General features: G+C 42.8%; 1 protein-coding gene across 2 annotated transcripts in view; it reads right to left on the bottom strand.

Moving 5' to 3' along the window:
• MTUS2 (microtubule associated scaffold protein 2) overlaps window positions 1-16663 on the bottom strand; it is a 546859-nt gene that overhangs the window by 166487 nt on the left and 363709 nt on the right. For both annotated transcript variants that reach the window (XM_040448119.1, XM_040448120.1), the window contains exon 5: window positions 9160-9321. In XM_040448119.1, coding sequence (XP_040304053.1) covers window positions 9160-9321 — 162 coding nt within the window. The remainder of the gene's footprint in view (window positions 1-9159; window positions 9322-16663) is intronic.

The following is a 16663-nucleotide window of genomic DNA, read 5'->3' as shown; positions in this document are numbered from 1 at the left end:
TAAGGACTCAATAAGTGCTATTAGGACTTGCGGCAGATAAAGTTTACTTTGTGCGACAGCTCCACCTGGTGTTGTCCCTGCCTGGACTCACCTCGTGTTACAGTTACATGGGGTCTGTGCCTGTGGTTAAGGAGAAGCCACTAAGACGTCCCAAGCGGGGGCGGAACAGGACTAGATTTGCGTTCCGACGGTGAAGTGCGGCTGCCAACTGTGGGGAAGGGCGGGAGGGAGGGATGTGGACTCTTGTCGGCTAGGCTGGGGGGCTGATTACCCATTAGTAACATGGGGCAGTGTTGAGTCGTTCTCAACACAAATATGCTGATGAAGGGATGAAAAATGAAAGACAGGAAGGCTCTGTAATGTCCAAGAAATGTGCTACTCTTCCTCGTAGAAAATGGATCACCGGCATTTGTCTCTTTCTTATATTTGCATTTTAGACGGTCCCCACGAAGACTGTAATTAGGAGCAGGCGTTTCATCAGTGTAAGTGAGCTAGTAGGATATGTGAATCTGGAAGGAAATGAAAAGTTTTAAACGCTGACATGTAATTAAAAGTTCCATGTTCATCATGCTAAGAGACCGCGCTACATCACGATAGCAATTTGCATAACAATGCATTTACGGCACAGTAGGCAGAGTGCTGAAACACATAAATGTCAGAAATCACAATGGAAAACACGGCTCTAAAGACCATTTGCATTAATTACGGCTGGGCCGGCTCCCATAGCTCCTCGAGGCTGACAAACGGAGTGGGCAAAATACCAGGTGTGTCACCTTTCAGATCCGTGGATATACTCTTAAACGGAAGTTGGGTTTTTGTGCCTTACTTTTGAGGAGTTGCCACAAAACAAAAAGTTTCACACCCTGCGGGTCGCTGAATAGCAAGGTGAGTCACTGCATTTTATAAATTCTCCTCTGGTACTATGGGTTGTCCCAGAACGCTTCTCAAATCACCCAAAATATTTTTTAAGCTTTTATTTATTTATTTTGAGAGAGAGAGAGAGAGCGAGAGCAAGTGGGGCAGGGGCAGAGAGAGAGAGAGACAGAGAGAGAGAGAGAGAATCCCAAGCAGGCTCTGAACTGTCAGTGCAGGGCCTAATGTGGGGCTCGAACTCATGAACCATGAGATCATGACCTGAGCCGAAGTCAAATGCTGGACTGAGCCACCCAGGTGCCCCTCTTGTTGTTTTAATGAAAGAATTTGAGACACAGCAGAGAAAGAGAAATGTATCTTCTCCCTTACTTAGATCATTCTGGGGCATTTAATTATAATTGTTAAATAGCACACCACAAAACCGGAAATAGAGGATGAGATTATTAAGAGTTTAAAACTTATTAAGAGCTTAAAACTTAAAACTCAAGAGTTTAAGTGTCCTAAAAAACAACAACATAAAAAATCAAACTCCCCATGAGCTCCTGAAGGGACAACTTTTATGTAATCATTAAAGTCAAGGTGGACTCACCAATAACATCAGAAACTGATGAAGCAGCTACAGATTTTCTATGCAATTTCTTTTTCGCATATGCTGTCTTTTGACTATTTCACAGCTAGCAAGTTCCTCCATAAAAAGGTTAGAAGGGAAAAAGTAGGGAGTACATATTTTCAATTTCAGATCTAATGGTTAGCAGCCCCGATCCAAGATTTTAAGGGGAGGGAGACTTGGGAACCTCTAATATTTACAAAGAGGAAGTTCCCATGGTTCACCCGCATGGAACGCTGTTCCCCACCATTGCGGTCTGGCAACTTCTACTGATCATTTAGATCTGGGCCTATGTGTTTTCTGCACACTACATTATGTCTGTGTAATATACCTTCATTGTATACTCATTTTCCTTTCACAGCACTTAGCATGACTGTAATTAAGTAATTAATCATGTACTGATAAGTACAGATTCTATGTTTTTCTCTCCTGTTTATACCCTTGGATCCACAGGGGCAAAAACTGTCTGTCTCATACATCATGATTTCCCCAACTACCCAGCACAGGGCTCAACTCAAAGAAGGGGCTCAGTCAACATTTGCTAAAACAGCTGATGCTCACGCAATCAAATTCCACCCGTCCTCACTCCCCAGGACAACTAAGGGTTGACTCTGGTGTCACAGCTGGTGAATCACAGCACTTCCTGGCTGCTGGGAGGCGCTAGGAACCTCCCCACTGGTGGCCAGAAAGAACAGCAAACAGGCCTTCTGGGACACCCAGGAACACGACTTTTAGAATGATGAAGTGGACAGATCCTCCTTCCAGACATTCCATGCATCATCCCCATGCTATTTCCCTGTCTCCGTGACCTCACGCAAAGGAATGGTCTCCAATTTACTGCTTTTATCTTTCTCCAACAGAGATTCTTTCTAAACGCTTCTACTCTACTATCGGCTCCCCTGTCCCCCACCTATTGCTGGTTCCCCTGTTGGCTTCACGGTGACAAATAAGGGATTGCAACGGAGACTCAGCCTCAGGGAGAACGCAGTCGACACAAAGCAATAACACCTTCCATACTGAAGAGCCCAGCGTAGCCTGATTGCTTCCAACTTGTCTCCTTCAGGTGCCACTCCCGGAGGTTTGTGAACACACGTGTGTGGGATGCCATGACTCTTGTGATTAGAAAACAACACGATCTTGGAGCTTTTTAGGTTAAAAGGGTATATATTACAGGCTACAGTAACAACAACCCCCCAAATCATCTAGAGCCAAGATTCCAATAGCACTTAAAGCAATCCTTTTACCTGCCCTGTCTTTTCCGGAAGCAGAATATTTTATTTCAGCAAGCTCTTCCTCAACTTTCTTCATTTAAGGTGTGCTCAGAAAAGGGTGATGGTGTTTGGCCGGACAGGAGGGAAGGTGGGAGTATCTGTTTCAGCAGCTCATTGTACATGCCGAAGGGCTCGGTAGACACGCTTTAATAATGTTGACCAGATACTTGTACTTTTAAATTACACTATGCTCAGAAATACCGACATTTGTGGAATTTAATTCAGAAATAAGAATCTACTTTTAAATTAGTCAAACAATTTTTATAATACAAGTGGAGTGACAGCCTTACTATTCCCAGAGGGGTTTTTTTTTCCCTCTGACAAGTTACCAACTGTTCATTTTCTGTATAACCGTAGGAAATCCTTCCATACCATAGGGTGAATAAAGTAATTGTATTTTCTATAATCCATCACGTCAACAAGACAGAATCAGAGGGCATATTGACCCAGAAGTAATCTATCTTCAGATCAATATTTTCAACTGAAAATATTTTCCTATTTGCTACAACAACTGCAAACAAGTATGAAGAGGCAACGGGTAAAGCCGAAATTCATGTAGAATTACAGGGATCAAGGCACCACTGAGATTTTGTATTTGACATGAACAGCAGAAAAACTTTTCATGAAAATTTTGAGAAAAAGGACTATTGAAAGACCAAGGCTAAGCTTCTAAAATTCTTGGCAACAGTCATGGACAGGATGTTCAGTATACATCTTTTAACTAACTAGTGTTTGTTTAGCACTAAACACTAGAACTTTCTGTTGTTGCCACACCGAGATCTATGAGGTAATGATTATTATTTAAAAAATTTTTTTAATGTTTACTTATTCTTGAGAGAGAGAGAGAGAGAGAGAGAGAGTGTGTGTGTATGTGTGTGTGTGTGTGTGTGTGTGTGTGTGTGTGAGCAGGGGAGGGGCAGAGAGAGAGACAGACACAGAATCGGAAGCAGGCTCCAGGCTCCGAGCTGTCAGCACACAGTCCGACGCGGGGCTCGAACCCACGAACTGCGAGATCATGACCTGAGCCGAAGTCAGATGCTTAACTGACTGAGCCACCCAGGTGCCCGCATCATTCTTTTTGAAAGACTATACAGCAGTCTAGTGAATAGATGTATCATAGCTTATTTAAGTATCTCCATATTGATGCATATTTAGATTGTTTCCAATTTTTTAACATTATAATCATTGTTGCCAAAAAAGTTGTACTTGGATGTCATTGCTGTCTAAGCAAGAATTTTTGTAAGAGAGATTCCCAGAAGCAGAAACACTGGATTACACATTATATACGGTTAAATTTTTGTAGGTGACCAATTGTCCTCTACAAGCTTGGGCAGATTTATATTCCTGTTAACGAACACTGTAGTGTTCGTTTGCAGTGTTCTCACTAATGCCGGCTGTGATAAACCTTTTTAATTTTTTCTAATCTGAATGAAAAAGATGGTATCTCATTTAAAAAGCTAAATGCATTTAGTTATTAGTGCATTTGAACATCTTTTCCTATGTTTATGACCATTGACTATTTTGTACTTCTGTGTGAATTACCCATTCATCTCTTCTGTTTTTCCAATTAAGTTGTATCTTTCCTATTTATTTTCATTGAACGCTTTGTTGCAGCATTTTCATTCAGTCTATCTCCTTAATTCTATGTCTTTCATTGTGGAAAATTATAAATTTTTACATAGCTATTTTTATCAGTTTTTAAGCATTTCAAGGTTTCATATCATGTTTAGAAAAGCCTTCCCTATTCCAAAATCTTTTTAAAATTTTTTAAATGTTTATTTTTGAGAGAGAGAGACTGCAAGCAGGGGAGGGGCAGAGAGAGGGAGACACAGGATCCGAAGCGGGCTCCAGGCTCCGAGCTGTCAGCACAGAGCCCGACATGGAGCTCGAACCCATGAACCATGAGGTCGTGACCTGAGCCGAAGTTGGATGCTTAACCCACTGAGCCACCCAGGCGCCCCTCCCTATTCTGAAATTTTAAACTCTTTTCTAATTATTTTATTATCACAATAGATAGGTTTACAACAAAGTTGTTGTCCACTATGTTGTTCAACGTATGTATTTTTTAATCCACAGAATTAAATCTTAAAAGTGTGCGCTAGGAAGTAAGTTTCTCTCTTCTGAAGAAATGACATGCTCTTTTTCCAAACTCTGATTGTATTTCTTCTTTTGCTCTTGAGCCAGGAAACTGAGCCTAGTTTCATCAGGATTTTCCTGTTTTTATTGGAATTTTATCTTTGCAACTGTGTTATTTTGTGCCCTTTACTGCATGCTCCTTTGGATCTTTTCTGAAGTCAGAAAGCAACTAAATAATAAATAAGTTAGAAAATGATTAAATAAACAACAAAGGGAAAGTGATTAAATAAATAATAAAAACCTATCATATTTAATTTAAACTTTTTCAGGTCATTTTTTCTTAATCCACTTTACTCTGAATGTTTGGTCTGCTAGAATTAACTAGAATCCAGCTGTTAAGACTATAGATCTCTTGCACTCACTCCACTTATTGGTTTATAACTTGGTGTACCATAGTGTAAGCTTCTTAAAAGCAAGAACTTTTCTAATTATCCTTGAATCCAAGTCACCCTATGGCTGAAAATAAGTACTTAGATGTTTCCTGAATGAATGAACCAGGATGAAATCTAGGTTAAAGGCAACAGCCCAGGGGCGCCTGGGTGGCGCAGTCGGTTAAGCGTCCGACTTCAGCCAGGTCACGATCTCGCGGTCCGTGAGTTCGAGCCCCGCGTCGGGCTCTGGGCTGATGGCTCGGAGCCTGGAGCCTGCTTCCGATTCTGTGTCTCCCTCTCTCTCTCTGCCCCTCCCCCGTTCATACTGTGTCTCTCTCTGTCTCAAAAATAAATAAACGTTAAAAAAAATTAAAAAATAAATAAATAAAAAATAAAGGCAACAGCCCAAGCACTCCCAGGGTATTTCTGTTGGGAAACGTGTTGCATCTGCAATTACGGATGACAGTAATTGAGCAGATGACCCAAAGATTCAAGAGCTCTGCCATCATTAGCCTGGAATCGCCAAGGGAACGAAGCAGAGCACTGCAGTTCAGAAATGTTCCCAACAACACGGGTTAAAAAAAAACAAGGGTTGGCATTATCTAAGTAATTAACATACCCAGACACCTTACAGTCCCAAGAAATCCAATGATTTGGGATTTAGTGGTAATCTGCATGCCTACCTTCTCCTTTTTAAGAAGCTTTGATGACACAAGGCAATGTGAAAGCTGATTTTATTTCTGAAACTAGATTTTATTTAACTTAGAAATTCCAACCCATGGGATAAATGCAAAGCTAACGTGCAGTGATAAAATTCACCTTTTAGCAATAACTTTGAAATGCAAGAAAGCTTTAGGTGTTAGAATTAGATAAAACTTGGAAGACAAAGTCCTGACATCTTTAAAATGAGCTTTTGGCTTCATTTTCCCAATCCATACCTTTCCCTGACATCTCAATTCCATTTTCTCTGGGATTTTAAGCAATGTGTGTGGTCTCCTTACCCTAGCTAGGCAACAAAGCAAATATGGCTTCTCCCTCACTGATCTTATTCTCTTGATGGATGGGATGGATGGGGAAAGGAAAGAACATATCTTTCTTTTTCCTTCCTTTTTAATTTTAGCTGGGGGGGGGCACGAGCTGGAGAGAGGGTCAGAGGGGGACAGAGGGAGGGAGAGAGAGAGAGAGAGAGAGAGAGAGAGAGAGAGAGAGAAAATCTTAAGCAGGTTCCACACTCTGTGTGGGGCTCAACATGGAGCTCAATCCCATGACCTTAGGATCATGACCTGAGCTGAAATCAAGAGTTGCACGCTCAACCAACTGAGCCCCCCAGACATCCTATGACAGAACATACCTTAGACCAGCTAGCACTACAACATAAACCGCTCCATGAGGTTGGCTGGGCTGAGGCCAAGCAAGATGATCAACATTAGACTGTATAATAATAGTTCATTATAACACTTAACAATGTTTCTGCAACTATTTTTTTGTGCTTCTCTACCACCAGCCTGTGAACCTTTTTGGGACAGGAACTGTGTCTCACTCATCTTTCTATCTCCAGACTATTCTATCCCTAGCACAGATACTCAGGAACCCAGTAACTGAACTGGTCAAGGAAGAGCAACAATACAATGTATGTTGGTCTGGAATAAGGAAGAAAGCAATTATCATCATCATGTTTTTATTTTTATTTATTTATTTATTTTTTTCAACGTTTATTTATTTTTGGGACAGAGAGAGACAGAGCATGAACGGGCGAGGGGCAGAGAGAGAGGGAGACACAGAATCAGAAACAGGCTCCAGGCTCTGAGCCATCAGCCCAGAGCCCGACGCGGGGCTCGAACTCACGGACCGCGAGATCGTGACCTGACTGAAGTCGGACGCTTAACCGACTGCGCCACCCAGGCGCCCCATCATCATCATGTTTTTAACTTAGAAGAGCAAGTCCAGTAAATCCACTGGATGCCTCGTAGGTCAGCTTGAAAGAAGGTATACTTGAATTTTTGACAAAGAAAGTGATGGCTCATCATAAGAAGGAACCAAGAAAGTACAGACTTAAATTTTGCCTCTGGAGAAAATCACACACACGTCTCCACTCAAGGAGGGCTAGGTGAGTGTTTTCACACACACACACACACACACACACACACACACACACACACACACACGATTTCAGCTTCTATGAAAAGGCTCCTACTTCTCTTAAAGGCATTATTTGGAATTTTAAGGAAAACCTGCAGATTGCGTATCAGGGTGCTGAGCTACGAGCCAGGAGTAACAGAAGCCAATACAGTGGTCATGGCATCACCCCGAACTCTATACCAGGCCATCTCAAGGAGGACGTAGCCTGAGGCAAGAAGTCCTTGGTGCCATTCTCTTACTGCTACCTTCGTGGTAACACGAAACTTGATGTTATAATAGACACACTGTGGATGACAGAATTTTGACAGCCCCCATCTGATACTGATAATATTATGGAAAAGGCACTAGAAACATACACAACATGTGTTTATTTCCTGATGCCATCAGATGACCTTGGACAAGTGTTTCACACTCTGAGTTGTGGTCTGTCCTTCTCTCTTTTGTAAAAGAAAGCTTTCTGCCTTCTTCTCAGAGTTTCTGTGAGGACCACATTAGATTCAGTGCATTACAATGTTTTATGAAGTAATGCAAAGTGGAAGAGAATTCCTGTTATCAAGATCACATGGCTTTCAGAAATCTCTTATGTAGCCGAACTATTTGAAAAAAATAATGAAAATTTGAAAAACTTTTATGTATTTATTTTGAGAGAGAGGGAGCGAGCACATGAGCAGGGTAGGGGCACAGAGAGAGGGAGAGAGAGAATCCCAAGGAGGCTCTATGCTGTCAGGGCAGAGCCAGAGGCAGGGCTCGATCCCATGAATGAGGAGATCACGAACTGAGCTGAAATCAAGAGTCAGACGCTTAACCAACTGAGCCACCCAGCTAGCCCGATAATGAAATTCTCATGGGCCTACCATGAGATTGGTACAACCACGTGAGATTGGGTTGCTACCACACCTGACATACCTGATTTCCATTTAACCTTCCTTCAACTAAAGCAGCCACTCTGTTGACACAGTTTACCATATTATTATGCAACACTTTATGTATATGCTAGAGTAGAGAGAGCAGTCTAGTTAGTGGAATCTATTCTATTGACCAACTTCAACAACGAGCGATCTGTGGTCAGTGTTGTTTCATCACCGGTAAACTGACTCCACCTGCCATCATCCCAAGTGTCTTTGCAGCAAATCCCAGACAGCATATCATTTCACGTGTGAATGGCTAAAATAAGACTCTTATAAAAATATAATCACAATGGCCACATCACGCTTAAAATATCAGTACTATGTTCACAGTTTCTCAGTTATCTTCCAAAAAAAAGTTTGCGGGTGGTGGGGGTGGGGGGCGGTATATTCGTTTGGATTCCAGCTTTGGTGGCATGAGCCTGGAGCCAGAGGGGAAGGGAGCTCTCAGATCCTTCTAGAGGCAGCGGCTCCCGTAGGGTTCCATGACTCACTCCCAGAGGAGCAGTCAGAAGTTTGGTCCTATGGGCCTCCAGAGCCAAATGCCAATCGGCTTAAAATAGCTTGATTCTTGTTTTTTGTTGTTGTTTTGGTTTTTTTCCCCCCAAACAAAACTGTGTGATTCAATGGGTTAAGAGTCTGGGGAGGAGCGAGAGGAAGCTGTGAGAATTTAAACACAGGAATGCGTGAAAGTACCTTGAAAATAGTGGTATTATTGTTATTATTAATTTTAAATGCCATTTGAAACTCATCTGTCATCCCATCTAAATAACTGATGTACATGGGGAGTCTGAAAAGACTTTTCAAGGCAGAAAAGGCACTCCACTGTAGAGCTTCTCCGAGGCACACAGTCTTACCAGTGGGTATAGATGTGGATTTGGGCGCTGGAAGCAAACTTCGGCGGGGTGTTGTCACACTGGAGGACGCTGGAGGGGTCGCCCGGCTGGCCCCCTTGGGTGCGTCTTTGGAAGGCAGAGCCGCCTTCGGAGCTGGCTGGTCTTCATTCCCAAAGGTTGACCCTGTGGGAGGCAGACAGGATGTTAATTATAACTTCATGAAAAATGGATTGGGCCCTCCTTGCCATTTGCAATTGCCAACCAATCGTAACGCCGTCATCTGCTTTAGAATTTGACCTGACTCTTTGTGAGTGGCCTTGAAAAGCCTTTCTCTGGGACCAGATGTGGAAAAGAGCTCCCTTTAGGCCCCGAGAAAAGCCCGTCATTCCAATGCTCTGTGCAAGGGACTCCATAAAAGACAAGGGCAGCCTTTGAAGATTTTACACCTGTGCGCAGACACACACAATTTGTTTATGTGGATGTATAATTGTATAATGTGCATACGACACACCTTTATTTAGTGACTCACAGAGGATAAAACCAGTGTGAGTGACCCAGGAGAGGTGAGAATCAGACCCGTACGTGCACGGCTGGTCCAAGGAGCTTGTGCAGAACTCCCTGCTACCCAAGTTATTTTACCTTCGGAACAAGAGGCTTGGGGTGAAGACAGAGGGGTGAGGACCATGGGCACAGAGAATCTCCTCAAAATCCACAAAGCTTTTTTCTTTTTTTTCTGGAAAGCTGAGGCCTCATCGAAATACGAAGCCCCTGAATTAGAGCCTAGTTGACGGCAAAGGCAGAAGACGCTTATTGGTCATTTCAGTTTGCCATCCAACACAGAAATACAGACACTCTGTGTCTACGGGACAGTTTGTTTATGAATGACTGCTCTGACATTGTGAGCATATGGCATATTGGGACATGTGTCAGGTTTAAATACGCAAGGTGGTTGTGGCCCCACGTTTTCTTCTAGATCTTCCCCCAAACTGCTATGGTTTATGCATTTGTAATCTCTTAAAGACAATGACAACACCATCCAATCCTTGTGAAAGCATCAGTCCTTTAAATACGCCTCTGAGTATAGCTGTGAGCCCTAATCCACGAAACAGAGCCTGAATGTACTGGAACTATAGCTCATTTGGAATTAAGCTATCCAGTTAGAAACGTGACCATCTACCATGGAAAATATGCAATGACAGCCGGAAGAAGTATACAGAATTTTAGCAGAAGATTAAATTTTTTGTTTTCATCATTTTAAAAGGATAGGCATAACATTCTATTTAGATAGGGTCTGCATAAAAATGATAACATTATTCAAATGGTTTCAGTGTTCGAAACACTCAGGAATTGTATTCACCCACTTCGGGTAAGAGATTGCTGCTTTCCTCCCTCTGAAGACCCGAGCGTCTCTTTAAAATTCGTGAGATTTGCTTTGTTTCTAAAGAAAAGTGTATCCGAGAAGGAAAGATAAAGAATGTGCTATTTCCCAGCACAAAACCTACGTCCTATAGCTCTTTTAAGGTCGGCACAAGGTTTTAAATAGTTCTAAACAGGGCTAGGAGAATGCTTTTGATCTACGCAAACAACAAATGCATCGAAACTTCACCAAAAGGATCTGCACTGTATCCTGAATATCAGATAGAAAAGGAAGCATATGATTAATCCAGAAACTTCATCAGGAAAAGGGATGCCACACACCTACAAGACAAGAAGTCTTAGCTTCTGAACCATACGATGAGCTCACCAGTCCAATTGTAGAAAGGATGTCTGGAGGTTTGTAGGACATTTCAGATGGAAGGAGGGGGCTCAGCCACTGGATATATTTCACCTGGAGTCATCTACTGTTTAGCCTACTGCTGACATACTGCCCGAATAATCTATCACTAAAACGTGTACTGGAAGCCGAATTGAACATAAAAAGTTTCACAGGGTCTTTTCCTCATTAACGTTTCTTAAGAAGGGAAATATTTTGTATCTTTGGTAAAGTTCAAATGTCCTTTCATCAAACCCTCTTACATCCGGCGTCATCCTCTTATGTGAAATTTATTATTCAGAGAACATGTCAACTTAGAGATTCGGCGGCCTTCCAGGCTGGGAAGTAATTCATCTGTTTGAAGAACAAAGTGTCAAGGAAGCTACGTGGGTGATGTACTCTCCTCTGAGTGAGGTCTTGAATTAATGAAAAAAAAAAAAAAAGAAAAGAAAGTAAAATAAAATAAAATAGAACACTATTCTTATCCACCATTGTGGGATACAGCTGGCAGTCAACAGCATCACTCTTTGAAAACCAGCTTAAGTCAGCCAGTAATTAAAGACTCATTATTTAGTAAGCGAAAAGTACGCAGAATTTGGGAATTACTGCCGAATTCTATAAATGCTCTGGGTGCTTCACAATGCAGGCCACATTAAACCACTGCTTGCTAAGAGGAAGGAAACACGTGGAAATAAACAAACGGCTTGTGTAAGCCAGAGCAATGTTCCAAAGGATTCAGTCAGTGGAAGCGGTTCATGTGTCTAATCCAGTCCTCTCATGGCCAACCAGCCCGAATCTGGCCTGAACCATCGAGGTTATCACCTGGATAAATGGCGCAGACCGGGGAGCAGAACAACCAGGGGGGTGGATATTATCTCCTCCCCTTCCACCTCCCTGCACTTCAGTTTCTTCATCTATAAGTGGGGATACTGAGCATGGGCCTCATAGGGCTATTGTGGGAAGGGAGAGAGCTAACGAAAATGAATTTGTAAACGTTAATGCCAAGAGTGGGCACAAGAAAACAGAATGGTGTCTGTGCATACTGAACCCTCCTGTGTCAGTTATGAGCACACACAGGTTAGTTTTCAACTCAGCGGCCAGTCCTTACAGCCAATCAGTTTTTCATAGGACTTGGCCAAGTATCCAGAGATTGCTATCAGATGGGCTGCTCTCTGTGAGAAGGAAGGAAAGGACTGAAATAAATCTGACAGCAACAGCCGCATGTAAGACTAAAGAGATCCAGTATGATTGTCCTTAAAACATATGTTGAGCGACTTGAGACCCAGGAAACGGTGAGAATAAGAACAGAAAGGAACACCACGCTTAAGAGATACCGACTATCGCTGGCTCCAATCGTGACTGAAACTGTTAGGGGGGCGCCTGGGTGGCTCAGTCCGTTAAGCGGCCGACTTCGGCTCAGGTCATGATCTCGCGGTCCGTGAGTTCGAGCCCCGCGTCGGGCTCTGTGCTGACAGCTCAGAGCCTGGAGCCTGTTTCAGATTCTGTGTCTCCCTCTCTCTGACCCTCCCCCGTTCATGCTCTGTCTCTGTCTCAAAAATAAATAAACGTTAAAAAAAAAAAAAAAAAGAAACTGTTAGGACACAGGGCATAAGCACGTTCAACTTTCCTAGATGTTCAAAATGGCTTTCCAAAATTGCCTGTTGCAATTCACACCCACCACAGGTCGTGACTGTCAGACTTTCATTAGTTGATGACATTGGTTTTAATTTATAGGTCTCGGGGAGGCAGGGAGGTGGAACATGTTTTTCATATAGTTATTAGCTATTCAAGTTTTTTCTTCTATAAGACGCCCGCTCATTTTTCTACTATTTTGCCTTTCTAAATGACATAGAGGAGGTTGTGTTTTGTTTTTTTTTTTAATATTCTGGATACTGATCCTTTATTGGTATATATTTTAAATTTTCTCCATCTTTCTTTCTCCACTTGATGGGTACCTTATGAATCTTAGCTTTTCCTTCTCCACGTGAGATAATAAAGATGTTCTTCTGTGTATTCTTCTAAATGGCTTAAAACTTTTTTTTTAACTTTAGATCAATTCATCTGGGATGGAGCATGGAGTAGGGATGGAATTTGTTCCTGCTGTTTCTATATAGACAGCCAGTTATCCCAGCCCCGTGCATTGGGCAGGCCCTTCACTGCCAGCTGTTGAGTATCAAGCTTCCATACAGGCCCGATTGTTAGACTAAGCTAACAACCCCCACATTTCAGTCATTTAACATAACAGAAGTTCCTCTGTCAATCGTGAATCATCTCACACAGGGAATCCGGATGATCTGCTGTGCTGGGGAGCTCTCTTCCAGGCAGGGACTCGGGCTCCTTCCATCTCCTGCTTTTGCCCTACCCTGGGTCTCTCAAGAGACATTAACACGCAGCTGGGGAGAAAATGAATTGTTCATGGAAGGATTTTATGGGTCAGGCCTAGAAGTGGAGTGCATCACTTCTGCCACGGGCCCGCTGGCTGGGGAACGTAAGCTCCGTTTATGCCTAGGAGAAAAGGGAAATCATCTGGTGAACGCCTATCCACTCTGCCTCACGAGGCTCCATTTCTGAACTCTATATTCTGTTTCATTGATCTCTTCGTCTCTCACGATCCCAATACTACACTGATTTACCATCGCGTGAGACAAGGCGGGCACGCTGAACCGGTCCAAGACAAGTACCTCCGATTCTGCTTGCTCACTTTACAAGGGTCTTGACCCAAATATTCTTGACTCTTTCTCTTGCATATCAATTCTAGAATCTACTTGTCAAGTTCCAAGAAAAGTGGTCAGAATTTCCAACAGATACAATTAAATCTTTTTTTCTGAACTGCAACCAGATCGAAGGAAGAACGCTCACAGATTTCACTCAAGATCAGCAGACATACGCTGAGCTCCGAGTCTACCGTGGGTGGCGTGTTAGATGAGAGAGATACAGAGAAGGCAGAGTTCTATGAAAAAGCAAATAACCACATCAGTGGCAGATACTCAAGGGTCAAAATTTGTGGGGATATTTGGAGCTGAAGCAACATCGGCATTTAGCGGGTAGGGCTGTCAATACCTCTGTTCAGGAGACATGTAGAAATGTAGGAGACCACGGAGAGCAAGGGCTAATAAATGCCAGGTGAGGGGTACGACGCAGGGAGAAAAGGTAACGTTGTTCGTAAACAATCACACGTCATCAAGGGAATCTCCCTATGCCATTCTTAACTTTGTGAGTTGCCAGCTTATTCTTCTCAATCCGTTCCTTTTTTAATGCCACTGGCACTCCCTGGACTTGTTATGTTATCACCACTGAAGTCTGCAGGTGTTCCCCTGATTTCGGTAACTAAAGGACAAAAGCCTGCTATTTCACTGCTGGATGGTGGCCATCTTTTGCAGATATCCAAATCATCATATCATCCACTTCCTGCTTGGAAGGTAAGATCGCCTTCATTAGAGTGTGAGAATTTGCAAGGTGTATGTTCTGCATGGTTACAGGATCGAGCTGGGTCCAGTTGAATTTATAAACCTAATTGCACTGTATTTTTCTCTTTAAAGCACCAGGACAACTATGCTTAGTCAGCACTAAATCCTAGAAGAAAGTGATTGCTCTCCTCTCCCTCCAGGACGGCTCCTAGAGTTCATTACCCACAGTGCTTACTTACATCCTTGAGCTGGTGGATCAAGTCTATCAAATCTTCATGGAGTTGGACGCCTGCCTCACACCATATGCAAAACCTAATTTAAAATGGATCAGGGCACCTGGGTGGCTCAGCCGGTTCAGCATCCGACTTCAGCTCAGGTTGTGATCTGGTAGTTCATGGATTCAAGTTCCACATCGGGCTCTGTGCTGACAGTTCAGAGCCTGGAGCCTGCTTCGGATTCTGTGTCTTCCTGTGTCTCTGCCCTCCCCCGCTCACACTCTGTCTCTGTCTCTCTCAAAAATAAATAAACGTTAAAAAAAATTAAATGGATTAAAGACCCAATGTATGCACTAAAATTATACATTTTTTAGAAGAAAACATAGATGTAAATCTTAATGACCTTGGGGCTAGATAATAATTTCTTATATAACATCTAAAGCACACGTAACTCAAGAAAAAAATAGATAATGAGATTTCATCAAAATAAAAGCCTTAGTGCATCAAAGGACACTATGAGTAAAGAGGAAAGACAGCCTACAGAATTGAAGAAAATATTTTCAAATCACTTATCCGATAAAGGTCTAGGATCCAGAATAAAGATCTATAGCTCAACAATTAAAAGACAAATAATTCAATTAAAAATGAACACAGAATTTGAGTAGACATTTCTCCGAAGAACATATACAAATAGCCAATAAGCACATGAAAAGATGCCCGACATCTTTAGACACTAGGGAAACGCAAACCAAAGAAACCACTGTAAACCCACTAGGGTGGCTATAATAAAAAACACAGACAATAGCCAAGCCGGGGGAGACGTGGGGAAACTGGAACCTTCCACACATCACTGGTGGGATCGCAATGTGGTGTCGGCGCTCCGGGTGATATACTCTTGTACAAGTTCCCACACGAGGAGGATGATGCCTAATCCCTCCCTAACCCCCTTCACACTTCTCATCTACTCTCACAAAATCGGGTGTATATCTGATCTACTCCGGTCCTACAGGACAGACAGTGGAAGACCCATGCAATTCAGGCCAGAAGAGGCTGCACTAAAGGCAGGCACTGGGAGGAGGAAGTGTGAATGTTTAGGATACCTGGCGCTCCCCTGCCAAGAAACGGGTGGTACCTATTCAACCTTCTCGAAAGGGTGACTCTGGCTACGGCTGAGGTCTGGACGAGATGTTAGGGCTTCTGATCCACATTCCAATGTGCTCTTTCCCTACTTCACCCATTGGAATGCCAAGAAGTTAACCTGAATCTTAAAAAGAAGAAAGGACGGCAATGAGGGACAGACACTAACCAGACCAGAATGAGGTTCTTAAAAGGAAGGCTGTAGAAGAAAAGCAAAGCCGTTATTAATACTATCAGGGCATTACAGCCAAACTTTAAGTAACATGTTTCACTGGTTTTGGATATTTATACATATTCTAATGATCATACTACTCTCTTCGCTGATTTTTTTTTTTTTTTTTTTTTTTAACAATTCCAGGCAATCAAGTTGTATCATGTTCTGGCTGCACGATTGCCTGCTTGATGCATATTTGATTGATTTAGCAGCAGTTATCACCTGGTGGCAAAATTGAGTTTAATTATTAAAGTACCAACTGAATGTTTATTTCCCACCTCCTGCATATTTTAACCCAGGTGTATGTTTCATTTTGTGCGTCAAAGAGCTAAAGGAAACCCGCTCTCTTACGATTTCAGCAAGGCTATTTCTTTGTCAAAAGGAAGTAGACTAAGCCTTCCAGGCTCTACACTAGGCAGGGGTCCCAGGACAAGCATGGTCCAGCCCTCATATACCTTCCGGTGGGGCGGGGGGGAACTCACACCCCAAACACATGCCCAGACAGAAACGCCAAGGGGCAGAGCTAGAGGGAATCTCAAGGGTGAAGGAGAATGGGTGCTTGGGGACAGCCTCCTGGAAGGGGTGACACTGAATCATTTCCCTCAGCTGCACACTAGCACCTCACCTCTTTTATTCTTTCTTATGAATGACATCATCATTATTCTACAAACTTAGGATGGGGTGCCACAGTCATCTTTGAATCTCTCTTTCCCTTTTATCAACCAATGCAGGTCACTGTGCTTCCGTTTCCATTCTGGACTTCAGATTTCAATCCCCTCTCTGCTCCTGTGCCTCCCCC

Source organism: Herpailurus yagouaroundi, unplaced genomic scaffold (assembly GCF_014898765.1).
Source record: "Herpailurus yagouaroundi ecotype Mexico unplaced genomic scaffold, PumYag 197, whole genome shotgun sequence".
NCBI classification, from domain to species: domain Eukaryota; kingdom Metazoa; phylum Chordata; class Mammalia; order Carnivora; family Felidae; genus Herpailurus; species Herpailurus yagouaroundi.
Note: the sequence above shows the minus strand (reverse complement) of the source record. Positions and strands in the feature narration are given on the sequence as shown.